Here is a 22,512-nt window from a genome sequence, read left to right as displayed (position 1 = left end):
TACAATTTTGTTCACCTATCGGAATTATCAAATGTAAGCTCTAAGTCTTTACATTTGCACTCTGGAGTAAAGCATGCTTAAAAAAACATTATAAAAATCTTACCATAAACTTAAATTTTATTTAAAACTTGTGAATTTAGTTCCCTACAGTAAATAAAGCATGCTTTAAACAGTCATACAAAAATCCCCCTAATCACAAACTATAAAATATGCAAGTTTCAACACCCAACATCAATAAAGCATGCCCTCATATGACAGAGTGGCGGAGGCCCAAGCGAGCGCAGACACTGGGGGGCGCCGCGTGTGGGCGCGGGAACACTTCCTGCACGCCAGCGCTACACCCAACACGTACGTGTCGTGTACATTAACATATGCTTGTACAATGTGTCTTACATGTTTTACCAATCGCCATATACAGGGTTACTTGTAAAACACCAGCAACCTCGCAGGGCAAGATAGCTAACATCATAAGTAACAACATTTGTTCTACGACTTTTGATAATTTGTTAGATTTTACACTACACTATACGTGCGAAACATTACATATTAAAAATAAACATTCATTTAATTTTCCGTTTGAATATTATAAAATCTACGCGCATCCCAAAAATGACGTAAACAAGAAGCGAACGAGAGGGGGAAGGGGGCGTCGCGTCGTCCATCCGATAATGAATAGAACATAGACTTACAAATGTTAGGAGAGTACAATAAAAGCACAGATAAAAGCTTAAAAAATCATTTAAAAATAATTTATTACATTATGCCAAAAATCGTAGAACAAATGGTGTTACTTTTGTTGTTAGCTATCTTGTCCTGCGGGGTTGCTGGTGTTTTACAAGTAATCCTGTATATCAATATTCTATCAAACACCTAATCGAAATCATTTCAATATTGTTAACAGTAATTTCATTTCTTTTTTTTTTGGACAATACAGACAGATTTTTAACGGATTTTCAGTCAGTTAATCTCTCCGTGACCACGCTCACTGCAAAGTGTGCAAACCGTCGGGAAAATAATGTAATGAATAAATTGCACTTTCGTCCGTTAAAAATCCGTTTTTAAATCTTTACAATGCTAGCGGAAAATCAAACACTAGAAAATACAGTACAGACTGATTTACATTATACTTGTTAACTACACTATACGTGCGAAACATTACATATTAAACACTACATTTTACATGCAATTGAAAACTTTTCCAGCTTAAAGATTAATCAAGTCTGTATATTTACTCCAAGTTAATTCATTTCTCGTGGTAATAAAATACTTTTGCTATCCCATTTCAGTGACAAGATTTTATACTTATTCTTAATTGCATCCATAAACAAATATAAAAAAGATAAGTGGCCCAATTATACAACCTTGAAGGATGCCAAAACTTTTGAATCTTCGCCTAAGTATTTTAACGGTTTTAAATCATAAAGAAATCTATTAAAATGTTCAATTTATTGTATTTTAGTATTAATAATGATAAATTATGTTTTACAGGAATGACCGTAGCACAGGAAGACGCACACGTGCGCGGGACACTACGTCAGATGCTTCGTCCGCATCGCTCTCCTCAGCTATGACTATAGTTACTAGGTAAGTTTTTGTTACTTTTATAATTTAAAATTATTATTTTTTTGTAGTAGTGTAATTGAGATTTACCCTGAAATATTTTAGTCACGTTACAAGGGTAGAATAGGATAAATTTTAACAGATTAATACATGTCGAAAATAGTTTATCAAATTGTACTTCATTGTAGACGTTAGAAGGTACAATTTTACAATTTGTGTTTTTCACACACAATCATAATTAATTTTGTTTTAAATGGTCAAATACCGGCTGGCGTTGATGAAATGCATGTAATTAACGTAGGGTAAGTGGAAGTGATAACTAAAAATAACTAGTTTTTTTTAATTTTCCCAAAAAAGAGCTTCGTGGATTTCCAACTTATTGTCAATACCATTAAAAATATAGAAAACATATTTTTTTTTATTGGACGCCAAGTCTCGATTTGCGCTACTCTAATAAATATATTTATTTATTTTATTGAAAGTCTCTTATTTATTTGTGAAGGGTTCGTAGCAGCGAGGAGAGTGGTGTGGCGAGCGCGGCCAGAGATTCAGCGGCCGACTCTAATGATTCCGCCAGTGACTATAACGAGGTACTTATACTAATATTATTTTCTCGACCTATTTTAAAGAAAAAAATGAAAAAATATTTAATCGCAAAGTATAAGGTGCAGTAAAATCACATAAAAAAATATTATTAGGTAGATCAGAATGAAAAAATCTTTTTTTTCTTTTTGTCATTGTAGGGACACACATGTGCAATTAGAATAATTATTAGTTAGTAGTGCATAACGGCTAGCTTTAACAACACATGTATTGTGAAGGGCAATAAAGTGATTAAAGAAAAGGCATTATTATTTGGGCAACCTTGGGGGCAGAAGCGCTACTCAACAGTCATTTTTGCATTAATATGTGTATATAGTTTAAAATCTCAATTTTTTAAAACTTGACTTGCTTCAAAATAACCGACTATAGACATGTGTCTAAAATAATAATGTTATTATTTACATCGCTATATTACCACAATTTTATTTTTATACTTGCTTTTCCAGGCGGGCGTTGGTTCAGAAGACGAGTGCGTGATCACAGCATCCTTACACATACCAGCAGTTCGGCGTCGTTCTGTATCTTCCGCCGGTTCAGCCAAACGGGACTCTGCAGTGGGATCCTCACCAGCATCACCAGGGTCGCTTGGGTCTATCGGGTCCCCGGGGTCGATAGGGTCCCCAGGGTCCCCGGGGTCGGTGGGGTCTGCGGGGTCCGCGGGGTCATCGCCCCCGGCCAGCCCGCCGCCGGTAGTTACTCGCTCGCAGAGGGATATTGAAAGGCTCGTTGCTTTTGGACGGTGAGTACTAACTAAGATTATCACCATAATTAACTCATTTTTTAGAAAAAGACATTGGTTATATATACATAAAATTCTGGTCAAATTCTAGTAATAAACTGCCAATTCTTTAATTCCTAAACAGTTATGAATTTATTGTTGTGTAAACAATATAAAGTTAATATGCAATTAATCATGTAAATATCTACTGACATTTTTTTTCATTCGCATTTCTCTTGTATAATATTTCTTCTGTTTGATAATGTATTTTTATCACATTTCAGAGAACGTAATACCTCAGATGCGAGAGCAGTAATCGTGAGACAGCACGACGAAACCTCCATTTCACGCGCCACCAGAATATCACGCGAAGTGCGGCGTGAAGAAGTCAGAAATGACCATAGTGTCAGAAATGACCACAAAAGTGACCACGCTCGAAGTGACAGTACCAGAAGTGACCACGCCCGAAGTGACAACGCCAGAAGTGACCACGTCCGAAGTGACAGTGTCAGAAGTGACCAAAGTGCCAGAAAAAGTGACATAGCTGTTAGAACGGACCACACGAGGCGGGAAGAGATCAGACACGAAGTCAAAAGGAACGACACTAGCAAGAAAGATGACCATTCTGTCAGAAGAGATGACAGAACTGTCAGGAGGGAAGAGCAAGCTGTCAGAAGAGAAGATCAGATAGTCAGAAGAGAAGAGCAAGCTGTAAGAAGAGAAGAGAGAAGAGAAGAGAGGAGAGAGGGCACAATGCTTTACAAGCGGGGCGAGCTTATCTCAAGCGCGCAGACTCGGCCCGCATGACACATTGTATACATTGCTTTTATACATAAACGTCTATTTATCTTTATATTCGTTTTATTTCATGAATTTAACCCCTGTTAATTAGTGTCAATGCATAGTTAATAAAGTTGTTGATTTAAGCAAAAACTTGCTTAATTTTTAGTTACACACTTTCATAATTATAGGTTACGTTGCTTAGGATGAATTATTTCTAACCATAGAAAGTTATTATACAGACACAAGAAATCATTTTAATAACCTTCTACCACCTTCTACTTACACAATATATCGAGAAAATGTTATATGTTATAAGTTATAACAATGTAGATATTAAACATAGGTAAGTAATGTTGCAAAAGCGCTATGTTTTGAGAAATAAGGTAAACTTGTGGTCTTTAGACAATCAGTCTCAAATCAAATAGTAAAGCATTTCATAAATTTACACATGTAACCATCTTATTGACCATCTCATTGATATGAAATAAACTTAAATTTATAAAGAATAGAATAAAGCATTTGAATGCCATAAAAACCAAAAAATATAAATTCATGAAATAAACTTATAAATAAAACAACAATTTACTATAGATCTCTCTTTAATAAAAACTCAAAGATCAAAAACACGAAGATTTCTCCAATACACTGCTATATCATCTTCTATGTAGTTTGTCTCGCATAATAATGCCTCCGAGCTTCGACACTCCATCCTGGTACTCGGTCTTACCGAGCGGAGGCACGGCTGACGTAGTTTCTGTAAAAATATTAAATTGAAGAATAATAATAAAGAAATTATCAACTTCAAAATTTGATATTTCGTGATAATTTTGTTGATCAACTACAATCATTATAATTAGTAAAAACTAATCGATAAAACATAAAATGGCAATACCCAGAACTGGGCACAGTCTCTTCTTCTGTTAAATAAGAATCTGTATACAATCTGTTACAAGCTTTTATTTTTCTAATTCAAACTCCAACATTTATTTCTACAATTACATACCTACATAATTACAGCCAAATTCTATTGAATACATTTAACATAAATAAATATATTTTACACTATACAATAAATATTATATAGTAAAGAAAATCTACACACCGCATTTAGCCCTCGGCTCGCTAGCGCCTCCCCCTTGCTTGGATATCGTCTTAGGCGTAGTCATGCGGGGTTTAGGCCCCACACGGCACGGGTCGCCCGGCAGCCGCATGGGCTGCGCACATGGACCCGTACCGCTCTCGTCAGCTGCACGTTGGAGGCCTTCGAACTTGGCGCCTGGACCTGGATGAAATAAACTTATATTTCATTCGCGTTAAGAAAATTGTGACTCATCTACCATTCGAACTTGGCGAGATGAAATAATAATAAAAAAATAAATAAAAATAAAATAAAATAATATTTTAATTCCAGATATTTCATCCATATTTGTGTTAGTATACATTAATCTTAGAAACTATGTTAGTAATACGATTATAAAATTAAATTCCATACAAATTAAATTCAAACACAGATTAAAACCATTAAATATTATTCAAATTATCCATTATCCAATTATACTTATTGCATACAATGTAAATTTGCCCACCGCTTAAGGAATAATAAGCTTAGTATTTTAAAAAGAGTGATTGCGATGTAGGGGATGCGATGTAGACTAAGCGAAGTGTGACATAATATATTTTTTATAGATACTGTACAATATTAAATTCGTAATTGTTTACAAAATTATTAAGTATAGTTACTCTGTTAAAACATAATGAAAAGTAGGAAAGATATAATAATATGTTTATAAACAACCGCAAGTTGTATTATAATATTACAGAGGAGTTTATGAATGGGTTCTACTAAGGGCTGGTATAATAATAATGGTACTAAGGGCTCGTGCTATGTCGCAAAAACAGAAAATGTGATACAGTAGATTTAATAAGTTAAAAGTTTTATTAAAAAAATAGGTATCATTTTTTTTTTACAAATGAACACGTATGACTTATCTAAAGAATTGAATAAGAATGTCAATCCATACTAATATTATAAATGCGAAAGTAACTCTGTCTGTCTGTCTGTTACTCAATCACGCCTAAACTACTGAACCAATTTTCATGAAATTTGGTATGGAGATATTTTGATACCCGAAAGGACATAGGCTATTAATTTTTAACCCGAGAAAATGACGCAATCCCGGAAATCCCACGGGAACGGGAACTATGCGGGTTTTTCTTTGACTGCGCGGGCGAAGCCGCGGGCGGAAACCTAGTTAAGGTGATGAATTAATTTTTCTAACATTTACGGCCCTTTTTAAACCTTCGTAATTTTTATATTATTAAAGTTGTCGTGATGAAAATTCTTGACAAGAAAGTTCAATAGTAACACAATACGTGTACCGTTTTAGAAACATGATTCCATGATATTTTCTCGATAGAAAAAAAATACAAAGTTCTCATTGTTATTTTTTTTAAATCTCTGGCATCTTTAAAATAACAAACGTAAAGTTACGACTTTTTGGATATTAACTATAAAATATACAACCTATACGTCTACCGAGTTAGAATTTTGAAATATGCGATGGTTTTGAAATAAACAAGAAATACTTGAAATTAGCGCGCGACCAGCCAATCTAGCGAGAGCCGTCCTGTACCTTCCTACCCCGATCGCTGCACGAGTCATTCCCGCTACGGCCGTCACACGGGGAACTTGTGTCGCTTGTCTTCGAGTCGCACAATCGTAACAAAGGGTGACAGCACGATAAGACAAATGGGGACAATAAAGAAAATAAGAAGAAGAAACATAAAGGTTGGAGGAAAAAGAATGCTTACAATTGGAACAAATTAATGAAGTAAGTTGGTTTTATTTTAAATTTGATGATATTTGTATTATAGACGATGTTTGATATGTACCCCTGTTTTAAGTACATAACGAATGTGTAAGATTTTTTAATTTATAGCATAGATAATCTTTTCAGAAATCCGGAATCCAGAAGGAAAATAAACCCACTAATTGTTCACAATGTGAACCCACTCCTTCGTAAGCACCTTCATTCAGCCAACAATTTATGTTATCAACGCTCTACTGGTTTTATCGCATGATTCCATTTTTAGCAAAAAGCAACAAAGTGCAAAGAAATAAAAAATCATGGTGAACTTAGTGGAAGTATGGTGGACGTAATATGGAACAGGAGCTCATTGGAGTAGTATTATATTTAAAAAAAATACGAAAAAAATTCAAGAATTACATTTCTTAGTAGGTGGTAGATACGTATGTTGTATAAAGAATTTAATGTTGATATTTATTTCATTTATACTTACTACACCTGTGCGGGAAATTGCTTAGTACTAAAACAGGTTTATCTTATATTTACATAGTAATGTGAAAGTTTTTCGAAAAATTTTGTGTATATTAAATTGAGTTCCTGGGTGATCTGGAAACAATTGGGCCCGGAAGGTGGCGCTGCAGTCACTCCTCCTAATCACATGAACCGATTTGGATGAATATTTGTGTGCACATTTCATTGTTGTGGGTGATAGGTTGATTCGTTTTCACATTAAATTAAGTATTTAATGTGAAATATGTATTTTTGTTGTTAGAAAGTAAACTTAATTTAATGTTTATAATACATTATTATTGGTATAAATAAGCCAGTATTCGTCTCACATTGCTGTACCTGCCTACCTACCCTACCAGGGCCTATTTTTGTTCTGGCTATTTTATTTTGATTATTTGTTGAATAATTACCATTATAATAGAGTGCAAAAAATAAATACTTGCGTGAATATATTTTGTGTGTTTTTTTTAAATAATTATTTTATTTAAAAAAATATCATTCCGACCGCGGCTTTGCCCGCGTGGAATTAGGTTATACCGTGAATCCTGTTTTATCCCACAGGAGTGTTCAGTCCAATTAAATATATGTATAACAATATTATAGCTGTATGACGACTCCATACATGTTTGTCCCGAGTCGGCCAGCGGCAGCGCGGCGAGTTTGCAAGAATGACTTCGCGCAAGCCCGCGTTCGCGATAGCGAGCTATTAGACTCCGCCCACCAAGCAGTGGATTTTTTTTTGTGTATCGTCTTAAAAATAATTATTATTACAAACCTGATTCGCAGAAATCAACCTGGTACGTCGTCTTATTTCTGTCACGATCGATTCTCTGTTTCAATTCTGGTGAAGCTTCATTCTGTAGGATGCTATACAGCATTGGATACTTTGACTGTAACTGTGGAAGTTAATATAGGAATAATAAAAAAGAGTTAATTTTCTCACACCTGTTAGTTACATAAAATAAGTTTACATATTTAATACACACAATAAGTAACAATACATACAATTATAGTAAGTTGTACCACAGACTAATAATAATATACTAGGTTGTACCTACTGTTGTCTCATCATCATCATCACTACATAAGGTAAAGGCTCCTAATACGGCGGTAGTCAAAATCGCTTCCTAATACGGTGGTATTTCTATTTTCGAGTTTTATTCCTGTTTTATAAATTTTAAGTACACCAAAACGTAAGCTATTTATTCCAAATTTATTACTCCATGACTTAACTAACGTTTGCAAGTATAGCACATAGACAACACAACAAGATCAATCAATCTGTGTAACGGCATCGACATGAGAGGTGTTTCCATACAAACGCGAAACAACAAAAGTAAGTACACTAATATTTATAAACTAAGTTTTTCGTATTAAAAAGCCGTTCAAGTTTGTATATGTATTGTTTATTGCATTTTCCTACTATTACACTCACTATTTAAATAGCTTGTTTCATATTTGTAAGTCATTTTCTACCCAAAAAATAAGAAATAAAATACCGCCGTGATATGATACAAATTTTATAGATTAATCCTAATACGGTGGCATAACTCCGAAATAGGAAAAATACTGGGCATGTTTAATTGTTTATAACTTTCATTTTATTCACTTATTGAATTAATTCCAAGATTAGTTGGAATAATTATTAATCTGATAAATTAGAAACCATATTCTGCGGTATGTTTTCTTAATTAGAAATCCTGTTAAATATGAAAATGGTTGAGTACAAAATGTTTGTTTCTTAGAAGGGGTAAAAATAGGAAGGTGTATTTTAATGTATCACAAATCATTTATTTTGTATAACTGTTGATTTGAGTTTTACACATCTGAGCCAAAAAACTGTTATCATTTGATTAAGCATTTACATTCTCTTGTTTATCGAATTTTTGGTGGGTCAGAATTAGGATTATTAAAAACACGAGTAGTTTTCCTATTACGGTGGTAGATATTTCCAGGTAACTCTGTATTAGGTTATATATGATCTCCTATTACGGCCCTATTTCATAGAACTTAAAATTACCAGATTTAGGGTTGCGTAAATAAATAAGAAGTTTTGTGTCTTTTTTTGTGGATTCTTATTTGATATGCGTATTTTTTTTTCCGATAAAACTAAAAGCATAAATGAAACACATTAAAAGTGAATCAACGTAATCAAACCAATGGTTAATGAATAAAAAACTTACAATTTACTTTACTAACACATTCCTATTATTTAACAAATATTATTTGCACGGAACTTCAATGTATATAATATCTGACCCTCCGTATTAGGAGCCGCCTACCGCAGTATTAGGCTCTGACCAAAATCATACCTCCGTATTAGGGAAAATCGACATGACTATTTAAATATTTTTTTAAAATAAGAAATATCATGAAAATAAACATAGACTCAACAGCAATACAAAATTTAAGTTCCACTTTTAACGATAAAGTGGTTTGGCACCTTTAGAAAGACTTACAAATGCTTATTTTTGATACTTACTTTCAAATGTTGCGAAATACCTCCGTATTAGGTGCTTTTACCTTACTATAAAACAAAGTCGCTTTCTCTGTCCCTATGTCCCTATGTTCCTTTGTATGCTTAAATCTTTAAAACTACGCAACGGATTTTGATGCGGTTTTTTTTTAATAGATAGAGTGATTCAAAAGGAAGGTATAGGAAGGTATAGGTAAGGTCATATAGGGGACAAAGCGGGCGAAGCCGTGGGCGGTAAGCTAGTTAGTATTATAAACGTGAAAGTTTGTAAGGATGTATGGATCGATATTGTATATTTAGGTATCTATTCTTTTACGGAAAAGCACTGAATTGATTTTTATGATCTTAGCAGTTCTGTATAGCTTAAATTGCTATGACACATTAGCTATATAGAAATACATACTATATAGTTACAATAGTAAATTAAATAATTATAATGTTAATGATCACTTATTAAATTTATTACCATGATATTAACTGTATTATGTAATACCTATATTTGACAATAAATATTATTTTAAAAACATAATTTACTCAACCTAATTTGCGTCATTACCTTGTCCAAGAATGCATTGGGCTGATCATACCGCGACGTGGGTGACTCCGGGCTGGCTGCCACTCGTACTGGGTACAGTTTTGGATCCAACATCGGTCCCATCAACTGACAAAGCAAAAAATATATTATTCAGAAATTACTCAAAATAATATATTATAAGTACAAAATTCAAAAACAATAGAAAAGCTTTTGAACTTTATAGTACATAATATACCGTAGGGCGTTATAGGCAAAAGGCTTAATTTATCGATAAAAAATTGTATACTGTGTGTTATATACGGCTTTTCGGTGCTCTTCGTAGAAAAACTTAGTAGCTGATTTTATGGAATATGGTAGACACGATACCACGAAAAAATCCTAGGTTTACTATGGGACAATATCAAATACTCTATTTTCATTAGAATTATAAATTATTGCATAAATAAGATGATAATATTTTTTTATGCCTACTAGGAATAATTTAATAAAGAACTCACTCTTACCTCATTCCGACTCCATCCTCCCTCCTTACCCGGCGGCAGCTGCACCTGCTCGCCGGAGTACTGCGGGCAGCGGCAGTCCGGCGGTCTCGTGTGCTGCATGCATGCCTGGTAGAAGGCTAGCTCCTCCCCTGATAGCTTGGGGACACTATGTGGGAAAAATGTATAGTTTATCTGTTCAATACGTTGTTAGATACAACGTTATGTGTTATATTATCTTGTTTAAAAATAAATTAATTTGAATATTGTAGCTGTTATTCCATAGTAAGTTATTACTTAGTTTATTTTTCCACAATGTGTGTTTATTGAACAGAGTAAAAACATATAGTGTGTGTGATTGAGAAGAAATCAATTTGAATACATTGCTGTTATTCCATTTAGTATGTACAACAAATACATTAATTATGCACATTGCACACTCGCGTGCATTTACTGCGTGTATTGTAACCTAACTATGGACTTTTTAATCTTTTTTAATGAGTAAGTTACATTCATATCAGTGAACTAAATGTGTAAGTATATTGCTATGTTTGTCTATCTTTCACGCCGCACCGTAGCTTTATTATGATATGATTTTTGTGTCTATAGTTAGGAGCCTAGAGCTCTACACCACTGTGTAAGCTACTTTTTACCACATCTCCTTCCTTAATTTCATAAGATTACGCGGATGGAAAGCTACCTAGTCCATACTAATATTATAAATGCGAAAGTAACTCTGTCTGTCTGTCTGTTACTCAATCACGCCTAAACTACTGAACCGATTTGCATGAAATTTGGTATGGTGATATTTTGATACCCGAGAAAGGCTACCTTTTGTTGCGAAATAGGTACCACGGGCGAAGCCGGGGCGGACCACTAGTACTTTATACTTTAAAAAAACATACTCTGCAATACCGCCTCCACCACCAGCTCCGGGCAAATTGGGCCAAAGATAGTCCTTCCTGTATGTTGTTAAATAATGATCCATGATTGTGTTTGCTTATACTATATAATTTCCATCACACTATTAATTTTAAACGATTCACATTGTGTAAAACTATAAGTTGTAAGTATCAAATATTATGGGCGCTACATTGTGACGTTGTTAGGTGGATGTCACCTAGATTACAACTTCAAATAATTGATAGACCTCATTTGTCGATATTAAAATAGTTTGCATGCAAATTGATTACAATTTTGAAACGACGTCAAAAAGGAGGAGTTTCTCAATTCGACTGTACACATCGCCCACACATCGATGAACTCAAGAGATTTTTACGATATTTTTTTCATGTAATAAATAAGTGGTGCATAATATTATTTCTAAGTAAATTGCCGGGTAAACTAGGAAGTTAATTAAAATATATCGAATTGTTTCTTAGAAGAGCACGAACAAGGGTGTTTTATATAATAAAAAGATGTATGAAAATGAAAAACGCAATGTCATTTCAAATCTTTATTACCAAACCAACATCATACAATCCATCAAAACTACAATCTATACGTATAAAAGTATCGATTCTTCCACCGTCCATATTTGGGTTCCTCCCGTGGGGGTCCAAAGGGGTTCTTCTCTAACACAACTCGCGCTAGTAGATCGTGACTGACGCCGTAACTTGTGTCGCCGGTGCGAACGCGCAAGATGCGACGTAGCTCCTCTGAAAATGAAATAAAATTATGTTTGTTGTAATTAAACTTGTAATGAAACTTAACTAAACATAATTTATAATAAATGGAATATATTCATAAATTAATTGTTTGATTGTTAAGGTTAAGTGGAGTTCAGTTTAAATAATATTATGGGTTTAATGTTTACTCTCATTATAAATATGAACATTATTGCATAGATATACAGATTGAGTTGATTTATGAAAAAAACGACGATGGCCATTAATGACATCATAGATTCACCATACGCACACGCATTACTTACATGAAAAATAAAACATTTTACAATTAAACAGTTTACCAAAATCTTAAACACAACTTACTCGACAACGAATTGTCGAACTTAGGTTTCATAGACATAGCGGCTGGTGGGTCTGCGTATTTCTCCGGCTTAGGGGGTCGATACGACCCCTTCTGGCTAGTGTCTGGTATGTAGATGTCGTCTGGTAAGCGGAGTGTCTGCAGCGCGCGAGCTCGACGCGCCAGGTTTACGGACATGAAGGGTAGTTCTGTATTTAGCGATGTTTTACTTTTTTATTTTATTTTTTCAAACAATTAAATAACATAGATCACTTTTGATTATTGGTAAAAGCGACAATAGAATGAATGTGGAAGGAAAGATATAATTGGATTAGGCAAAAATTTGTAATGATAATGCGACTACATTTTTAGTCTGGGGTAGGTATTTTATATTGACATGACCCATGTTCTAACTAATAGAAGGAATGTTTCTGGTTAAATTATGTCTCTGTTCTCGCTCTTGAAAAGGTGCCTAGGTCTCAAACTTATAGGTAACTTTTACGGGAGGTATTATATATGCAGTTAGTGTGTTTTAATATTTGAGATTTATCCGCAACAGGCATCAGCATATTATGAGAGATACCTAAAATACATAGTTAATAATGATAACCTAATCAAAATTCATAAATTATATAGTTTTTATTTTTAATGATTACCTCTGGAGCAATATTTCGTTAGATACTCGGTCCTTTTCAAGTCCTGAATCTCATGATCTATAGGAGTCGGATCAATGTCCTTGCTCATGTATTTTTTCGTTGCTACTGGGTAATCTTCAGCGAACTGAATAATGTTAAAGAATATTTACAGTTTCTTATCATAATTTTAGGAACTGCGTGAAAACCTACCTTTGCGTTGACCAACTTTGAAATTATTTTTTTGTGTGGAAATCAAAAAAGTTACAATGGTAGAGTAGACAGTAGGTAATTAATATTATGTACGTACATTATAGTATTATATACACATTCTAAATTACATACAGGGATTGAAAAAATAAAATAAGTAGATACCTATCACTTTTTATTATTAAGAAATAAAAGACCATAACCCTCTCAACAGCTGACTTGTAATGTTCAAAATCGATAGGGCACAGCACATCAGGGCATTTGCGTGGTTCCTCACGGGCTTTCAGAGAATCGCGACTCAGACCTACGATGAGACAATCGTCGTCTATTGCCTTGCGACGAGGACTCTTGCTGTAAATTAGATTTTAGAAGTTTTGTAGAGCGTCGTAAATACGGCTTTAGAAGGGCTCGTATTCATGGCAAACATTTGTTGAGTAACGAATATGTGATTTGGCCGTTTCGTAAGGCACAAAAACTATGGTATGGTACCTACCTAATGAATTATTAAATTTTACCACCCGTTGGTCAGAAAGCGGCAATGCCAAGTATTTTAGGTTAGAGTTAGCTACTATTAACTAAGTATTCTGTGCTAAGGTGTAGTTTGATAAGTTAGAGCTTATAGAGACTAAGAGTTAAAACATGTAAAGTTGGACGGTTTGATATTAGATCTAATAACTTTTTCTTTGAGCTTTGAGCTCTTGGCAACATTTTAAATGAAAATGTTTTTGTTGGGATTTTATTTAGGGATGTCATATTATGTAATAATATACTTACGGTTTATTTTTCTTTGCATAATCAACCATGTAAACAGACTGAAATTCGATTTCGCCGTCGAAAACGGACATTGTACACGATTGGATACAAAACTTGAGTAAACAGAAAATACAAAATGTATTGATAAAAATACAAATAATGACTATTGATTTTGATTGACTTTACATAAAAAATTGACATTAAAAATGGCATAAAATAGACTGTTTAACACTGTGGTTTAACAGATTTTTTATATTGTTCATATTGCCGATAGTCTGTACTGGTTTACGAAAAAAAAGGAAAGTGATAATTTTTCGATTTTTTATAGTTTATATTTTTTATACCTCTAGTGTTAATTAAAATTGCTTCTGGACCATGATGTCGAATATAAACATTAAACATGTTGTTTTGTTTATCTCAAGCTTTTCTCTTAAGTTTTTCTACGTGACATTTTTAGTAGGTAAAATTTGAATGAGTTAGTTACAATTGAAAAAAAAACAATGTATTTTTAATAATTTTAATCGAATACACATTTGTTTGACAAAGAATTGAACATAATATAATATTTATACAAAATTAGCTTTTTACGAACTAAAAATATACAAATTTCTTAAAATAAGAGCAACACGACACATTTTTAAATAATATTTTTTGGTAGAAAATTAACTGGTTTTAATAAACATTATTTTCAAAAGTTTGGTAAATATTTTAATGTAAATATTTCTGACTTGGTATGAATGCCATGATGCCCTTAAGTATCAATTTACAATTTTATATACAAAGTTTAAAATTATTAATTCAATATACGACCTAACTAATAGCAGTATCATTAAGGCATTGTTTGATATTCAACATACAATTATTATATTTTTGGCGGCAACGAATTAAACACAGATTATTAAAAATAATTCTTGGCATATTTAATATTTTTGATAATATTTTATAATTATAATTCGAATAATGCTTAAATCATTTTTTTAATTATGAGTCAATGTGGACTTTATACATTCATTTCACAAAGGTTACCATTTTCGTTTCATGCATTTCACACAAGCAAAAAGCAGCGTGTAGCATGACCACACATGAATTGGCACTATGTTGACATCTCACTAATATTAAATTTTAAGTTTGTGAGAAAGAAGTAGATTTGAGATGTTTGTATTTTTTTTTTCGTAATAACTGTAGACAAGATTTTGACAAAACTTCTCTTTGTTAATGGCTCTGCAGCTCTGCTCAATAGAGGGGTTCTAAAGTCGTTAAGTACTAGTTTTAAAAATGGTCAAAACGGGATGTTGTTTTTAAAAAGATCTTTTCGTTTCCATTATATGGAATAAAATGAAAACTGCGTTACGATGCATTTAGTTCATTAGAAACATGTTCACACGTGTTTTGATATTTCTCTTAGACGTATATTTGTTCTAATTTGTCTGATGTCTGTGTTAAACATAAGTTATAAACAGCTGGAATACATAAGTACACGTAATCTTTCTTTAAATAAGGGCCGGCGCAGATATGGCGGAGCGCAGCGCATGACATTTTTCATTGTCAAAACTATTATCGACATTGTCCTCGTTGAAGTAATATTAAAAAAAGAGTGTGTGTACTTATGTACACGCGTTAGAAGTTATACTTCTTTGGCGTATGGAAAAAAATACTAGAATATACAACTTGAACATAGTTATCAATTTTCATACCACATAGAACTAACTTCATGCTGTTAAATTTAGGTGTCGGTGTGCGCGCGCATCGTAAAAATTCAATTTTCTCCATCGCGCCAAAAGAAGTATAACTTCAAAAATTTCGCAAGTAATCGCTTCGATGCTCTCCGAAAATATTTTTTTGTTATTTGATTTTGAATATTATTTCGATGAGGACAATGTCGATAATAGTTTGAAAATGAAAAATGCGCTGCGCAGCGCTCCGCCATATCTGCGCCGGCCCTAAAGGTATGTATTATAATATAACGACCTCTTTTATTTGAGTTGAAGAATTACAAATATGTAGCCACCACTTTAAAGAATTTTTTTATTTAATGTACAATTTTAAATGTTTTTGAGATGATTTCACAACTTACAAATTACGTTCCTGATGGCCGATTGAACATAACTGTCAGATAAGCTAAACAGAATATATCCAGAAGATGTGAAACTTGCCAATATATTGACTTTGGTAATGGTTACGCTTTTAACTTTTAATTTTAGTTTCAAAGTTGAAGTATTTTTAATAATATTGCAATATAACTCTCTCGCTCTAATCACATATAAATAAGAGAGAGGAGATATATTGCTTACATTTTATTTCTGATCAAATATCGAAGAATATCTGTAGAAGGTTCGAGATCGAATTAATCGTGTTTGTCACAGTTCAAATTTGGGCTTAAATAAATGCCTTTTGCCGTTAACATATAATTAATATAAATAATATGACTTGAAATCGATGCAAATATTAGTTTTAAAAGCTAAATATTATATTCACAAACGGATTTATAACCCATTTGACTATAGAAATTAATGAATAAACATACATACAATACAATAATTATTATTAACATGAAAAAAAATGACAGGAAACATATCATTCACATATTATAGTTCAGTCGATTAAAATATCTTATTGAATAATTAGCAAACATAACAAATGATTATTTTATTATTATTTAATATTGAAACCACTGACACTTTTTTACTTGGAAGGGGGGAGGTGGGGATAATTTTATACTAATTTATTAAACTTTCCCTGACCATTAAGCTCGTTTTTGGGAAATAATGTACTTACAAAAAAATGTTATTAAAATCACTTGATTTCACCAATATCCTTTTAAGAAATATATTTGATAAATAAATGAAAATATAATATTCACAAATTAGAAGCATTCCAAGAAGAAAATAATTAACGAAAAATAAACATACATTGAAATATTACGGGTCGTTTTAAATTTTAACAAAAGTACTTAATATTGATGAAATCAAATCATGTATTTATTCCAATTTTTCCATAATAATATTATCTTCTAGCCAAAAAGACTATTTTCTTTAGCATAGCAGTTCCTACTTGTTTTCTAGTCAATTTACAGTTACGTTGATAGATATCGAACCCGCGACCCATCACATATAAGCTTGAAGCTTTTAACAGTCACTTTGTAAACCTACACGCAGGGACGATCAAAACCACGTTAAATATATAGTCAGATCATAAAACCGACAAAATAGTAAATAGTAGAAAAAGCTTTCATGAAAAAATATTTTTGCATTTTTTTTTTTATTTGAAAAAAAAATTAAGTAATGTATTAAATTGTCAAAAGCAAAAAAATACTAATTCAACAATTTACTATATCGTTTTTTACCTTTTTATTTAAAAGCATAGTTTTTAAAAGAATAAGTTAAACAAAAAATCAGTTATTTATATTTTACATATTTTTTTAAAATATTCAAACGTGGTTTAGTTCGCCTCTGCTAAGCACGATTTACATAACAATATTAAAATTTTATATCTATATTACCCCCTATTTAGTAACTCATACACTTTTAGCTAAGGCTGCGTTGACACTTGTGCAAAGTTGAGAATTTATTTTTATTTTTTTTAACCAAAGGTTAATTTATTTTCTGTATTGCTACTTATTGATAGAAAAAAGATTTTAGGGTATTAGATTATTCTATAAAACTAACTCAACACGAGCAAGAGCATAAAAGTAGGTCATAGTAGTAGGTTACTTATATGTATAGGTAATACCTATTTTTTTATCCTCCACTTTGCACTTGCTCCATTTAAACGCAGCCTTAACTCACATACATGTCTGTGTCACCGTAAAATTGTAAAAACCGGTAGATTACAATCTAACTCGCGAGATTGGGGATTGTCGAAAAACTGTGATCGGTAAAACTATTCGTACACAAGTCATATTCGATGATTTTAGTCTCCAAGCGACTAAAATCATCGAATATGACTTTGTATGTCGGTAATAAATCAATTGAGGTCCGAAAAAAATTTGTACGTCAGCTGTGGTTAGAGTGCTTTTCCACCTTGTGCAAGGACGCGTAGCGACGGATATGTTTGTAAAAACCAATTATATCGTTTAATTTAGTGTTTGAAGTGATACTATTGTTTCTGTACAAACACATCCCTCGCTTCGCATCCTCGCACATCTGCGGTGGAAAAGCACCCTTAGGCTCGGCCCAAACGGGCCACCGACTCGCCAATCAGTCTGCAGTCACCAGTGGCCGGTAGCCAGCGATAGAACAACAACTTATAACGTAATTTTTTCACACGATTTTAATAATCAAACGGTATTAACAATTTAACGGCGACATACTCACCATACATACTAATATATACCTATATACTATATTATATATGAGTGTCAGCAGGCGGGCTCAGCCTGCGCTAGGGCACCCGGAACGGGACCACGAGGTCCTCGTGGTGCTCCACGCGGAGCTCCGATATAGCGGCTGCCGCTTTTTTCACTGCGTTCGTTATCTGTGGGGGGAAAATTAAAAAAAAATAATAATAAATTGTGATAATTTGCAATAATAATAGAATAAATCACTAAATAGTAATCAATGCTATAAATACAAAAAAAAAATTCATTTGACCCATAGTAAAAATATTTAATGATTTATAAAAAAAAAAAAACGTTTTTCGATAAAACTCATCTGATGTTGAATCGTTTTATAAAATCTAGTTAACTTTACTAAAATTTCTTTATAATTAATGATCAAAATTATGTCGGTTTATTTAAATCAGAAATGAAACTCAAAACCCACTAAAAAAATAAAAAGTAAGTAACTTAGTAGATTAGTACAAAAATTGTAACAAATATATTTTTTATTATTTCTGTAACTACCACAATATTAACAACTTACCAGTTCTTTGTCAGAGATTTCAGGTGGTGGTCCGTTGAGAATTATTTTGGATGCCGCCGGTGGTACGTCCGCTAACAATTTTGCAGGTACCTGGAAATGAAGTATAGTTTTAAGTTAATAATATGTGCAAAAAATAAACATAGATTATACAACAAACATATATATGTAATTACTAGTTATACCGCACAACAACATTTGTCTTTACTACACCGGGCCACTACGGTAATACTAATTTATTGAAGCATGTTGTAATGTAGTCTATATGGAATTCAAATGAATGCCATAAAACCAAAAAATATAATTCGTCTTTCTGTCTAAATAGGTCAGGCATCCGCCCCGGAATGGCGCGAAAGGATGCGGGTTCGAGTCCCGCATCGATATCGAATTTTTTCTATTCTTTATAAATTTATATGTAGTCTATATATTATAGCCTTCTTCGCTCAAAGGACTATACCACACAAAAAAGAAATTCAGTTTCAAATAAATATGATTAGTGCGAAACTTTGTAAGAATATGTGAATGTATGTTTGTAGCTCTTACAAAATTATGGTATTTTTAAGAAAATTGGCCTCTGTAAACTCGCTTGGATACCACACAAGTGAAGCCACGAGATCTAGCTAGTGTACTATATACTTACAGGAGGCGGTAACGCAGCAGCAGCTGCGCGCGCAGTGTATGCGCGCACACGCTCGCTGTACGCATTCGCTTCTAGCGAGTACGGGCCTAGCGCGCCCACGTCGATCACGTTACTGAAATTTTTATATTGAATACTGCAGAAAATATATTAATTACATTATATTTTAAATATATATAGCGGAAAATTTGGAAAATATTTTTTTTTGCCCAGTCCAGTAATTGAATTATTGAATTTCATTCCTGCAATGCATTTAAAATAACGCTGAATTATAGTAAATTCACAGAAAAATTAACTCTACAAGACATTGTAATTAAAAAATAATATGTACATTGTTTAAATCTAATCTACTAGGGCAGTAGGACAATCATTCATTAGTATAATTCAATTCCTCAACAAGTTCGATTACTATGTTATACAGTTTAAATTGTAATTTATTTGTATAATATAGAGTTTTTAAAAATACTTGTTTTTATCGACATGAAATGAGGCTGTAACTATAGTTCTAAAAAATATCATATTATACAAGTGAAAGTTGGTCTGGCCATTTCCAATATTAGATGAAACAAAATGTCATATAATATATTGTATTCTAATATGATGAAAATAATAAAAAAATGATAAGTATATCTATTGAAAATATTATGCATTTTAAATTCAAGGTGTTGTCTTGATAATAAACAGGAACTGCAATTTTTTTCAATATTGTCTAGATCAAACATTATACATAGAACTTTTCGTCAGTGCTTATGCAATAAAAAAAATTATTTCTAGTGACTTTGTACAAGATTAAAACTGAATTATCAGGTTTTTGATAATAGATCTATACGAAGATATTATTACTATGATTTATTAAGCATTCTTGTGTCTTTAAAATCAAATGAATATTTAATACAAAAAATATATACATAATATATTATGTTTTTTGGCTAATACATTTTATATCTTGCATCAGTAGGTCATGACATTCATATTATAAAAACAGACATCAATTAGAGATGTAAAGTTAATGGAAGCATGCTTAAAAACATCTTGTAAGATCTGTATCAAAATGATTAGTGATCTCATAAGCAACCAGCTTTCAAATAAATGATAAATATAGAAATCTGTTTCCTCACTACACTTAACTACATAATATAAAACAAAGGCGCTTTCTGCCGTCTTTGTGCCTGTACGCAATCAAAATCTTCATAATTATGCAACAGATTTAGATGTTTTTTTTGAAGAGTGATTCAAGAAGTAGTTTTTAGTGTACAATTTATTTGGAATCAAATAATGTACATACAAAAAAATGTTTTAAAAGTATTGTTTAAAAGTGTAAAAAATAACTCACGTAGCAGTCTCATGTAATATTCTATTGAGTGCGCTCTGCTCGTCCGGCTTGCGTGGCGGCGTGGACGCGCACGTCGTCGGCGACGGCGTCTCCTGTTGCTGCTCAGGCACTTCTAGGAGGTGCGTCCGTTCGTTCACTACATTTTCCTGGAACATTGTTAATGATATTTAAATCGGACAAATGAAAAATGTTCACATGTTCATTTCAAAAAAATCTGAAAAAAGTTTTTTTATGCAATAGGTGAAGATATATAGTGATAAAATATTGTAAACAAAACTTTTAGTAGTCATTTGTGTTCCACAAAAGTTTTAAATTTTTAACATACACAGAACAAAATTAATGAATATTCTTGTGTTAGGTTATTATTTTTTGTAAGAATAGAACATATAATTATGTGCCAGAGTCATCTGAAACTTCAGAAATATAACAAATCATTATTATTTAATAAATTATGATTTTGCTATGTGCATTTGAATCCAATAAGAATAAAACACCAACTTCATTAAACAGCTTAGTGACCATGGAAAATATGGACAGTGGAAAAATTTACTATGAAATATGAAGAAAATGCATGTCAAACTACATAATATACTAATATTCTATGAGAAACAAACTTGAAATTTTAATATAAATAAACAAAAACCATATTACCATAATATACACAATCATTTCACATAACAGAAATATGGAACAAAGATATAAAAATCAACAACAATACAATAGTAATGATAATGTTACAAACATTACATGTATAATATTTGCGTGGGGAATGACTCATCAAAACAATCCACTGTATATATAAAAATATTCAATACACAGTAAATTGCCCTTAACTTTACATCACAGTATATAATATATATAAATAAACCTGCACTTCAAGGTTGTTAATTAATTTGATTTAGTTATGTCCACTTTATTTAAGTCTTTAACCTTATTTAATTGCCCCACTTATTAACAAGTAAGAATCGGTGTCAATACATCACAATAAAAATTCCAATAACCTGTACTTTTATATAATGATTCATAACAAAGTTCTTTGTAACATGTAACTAACTAGTTGGAGTGCATGAGAAACAATTTAAACGGAGGAATATCATTGACTTTAAAACAGTTCCAGGTTCAATGGTTAGTATATGATAATAAGGCAATCAACTGGGAAATAATGATAACAATGCTCTTGCCTTACTGACAGTTTGACGGAAGTGCAAAAACTCGTATGAATAACAACAGTATCAACATTTGCACAATAGCGATTACTACAATAAGTAGGTAGGTGATAGATACATAGTAGTATTAATAAATAGGGGATCTACATGTGTAAATCTAGTCAAAATACCTGAGGATCTGAATCTTTGTGGCATATACTATAACAGCACCCCATGACTGCACTTTTTACGAAATTGAAGCATGTATGCAACGTACAGTTTTCACCGTCCGACTGCATAAATATTTTGTTACTTTGCCGATATAAATAGAAATTGATGATATCCGTCGTTCGCAATGAAAACGAAATTTTAATAGTATACGTCAATTTCTACTTAAAAACATGACACTGTACGTTTGACATTAAAGTCAAATGTCATGTCAAGTGTCAAATGATGTCAAGACTAGCTGTTTTTGCCGCGTTCGCACGCTTGCCAAACCTTGGCCAA

At 32.4% G+C, this 22,512-nt stretch overlaps 4 protein-coding genes across 5 annotated transcripts in view; 1 reads left to right on the top strand and 3 right to left on the bottom strand.

The window, feature by feature from the left end:
* LOC123701208 overlaps positions 1 to 3,732 on the top strand; it is a 51,137-nt gene extending 47,405 nt beyond the window's left edge. The window contains exons 9-13 of one of the 2 annotated variants that reach the window (XM_045648604.1): positions 259 to 348; positions 1,489 to 1,584; positions 2,063 to 2,150; positions 2,610 to 2,902; positions 3,166 to 3,732. In XM_045648604.1, the coding sequence (XP_045504560.1) occupies positions 259 to 348; positions 1,489 to 1,584; positions 2,063 to 2,150; positions 2,610 to 2,902; positions 3,166 to 3,688 (1,090 nt within the window). In that variant the 3' untranslated portion in view covers positions 3,689 to 3,732. The remainder of the gene's footprint in view (positions 1 to 258; positions 349 to 1,488; positions 1,585 to 2,062; positions 2,151 to 2,609; positions 2,903 to 3,165) is intronic. The other variant, XM_045648605.1, reaches the window with a different exon arrangement.
* Positions 3,733 to 4,286: 554 nt separating this feature from the next.
* LOC123701434 lies at positions 4,287 to 11,566 on the bottom strand. Its single transcript, XM_045648910.1, has 6 exons — positions 11,377 to 11,566; positions 10,496 to 10,640; positions 10,014 to 10,118; positions 7,757 to 7,877; positions 4,767 to 4,946; positions 4,287 to 4,418 (listed from the first exon to the last, which is right to left on the bottom strand). Exons 1-6 carry the CDS (start codon positions 11,457 to 11,459, stop codon positions 4,318 to 4,320), a joined length of 735 nt encoding a protein of 244 aa, XP_045504866.1. The 5' UTR covers positions 11,460 to 11,566; the 3' UTR covers positions 4,287 to 4,317.
* A 346-nt stretch (positions 11,567 to 11,912) lies between these two features.
* LOC123701385 lies at positions 11,913 to 14,178 on the bottom strand. The gene is made up of 5 exons (XM_045648833.1): positions 14,056 to 14,178; positions 13,485 to 13,632; positions 13,096 to 13,219; positions 12,463 to 12,648; positions 11,913 to 12,129 (listed from the first exon to the last, which is right to left on the bottom strand). The coding sequence occupies exons 1-5, from the start codon at positions 14,124 to 14,126 to the stop codon at positions 11,963 to 11,965; spliced, it is 696 nt and encodes a 231-aa protein (XP_045504789.1). The 5' UTR covers positions 14,127 to 14,178; the 3' UTR covers positions 11,913 to 11,962.
* Positions 14,179 to 17,455: 3,277 nt separating this feature from the next.
* Positions 17,456 to 22,405, bottom strand: LOC123701190. The gene is made up of 5 exons (XM_045648587.1): positions 22,197 to 22,405; positions 20,861 to 21,006; positions 19,531 to 19,642; positions 18,894 to 18,983; positions 17,456 to 18,507 (listed from the first exon to the last, which is right to left on the bottom strand). Exons 1-5 carry the CDS (start codon positions 22,302 to 22,304, stop codon positions 18,415 to 18,417), a joined length of 549 nt encoding a protein of 182 aa, XP_045504543.1. The 5' UTR covers positions 22,305 to 22,405; the 3' UTR covers positions 17,456 to 18,414.
* Positions 22,406 to 22,512: the final 107 nt, after the last annotated feature.

Source organism: Colias croceus, chromosome 21 (assembly GCF_905220415.1).
Source record: "Colias croceus chromosome 21, ilColCroc2.1".
NCBI lineage: Eukaryota > Metazoa > Arthropoda > Insecta > Lepidoptera > Pieridae > Colias > Colias croceus.
This window is presented reverse-complemented; position numbering and strand designations above follow the sequence as displayed.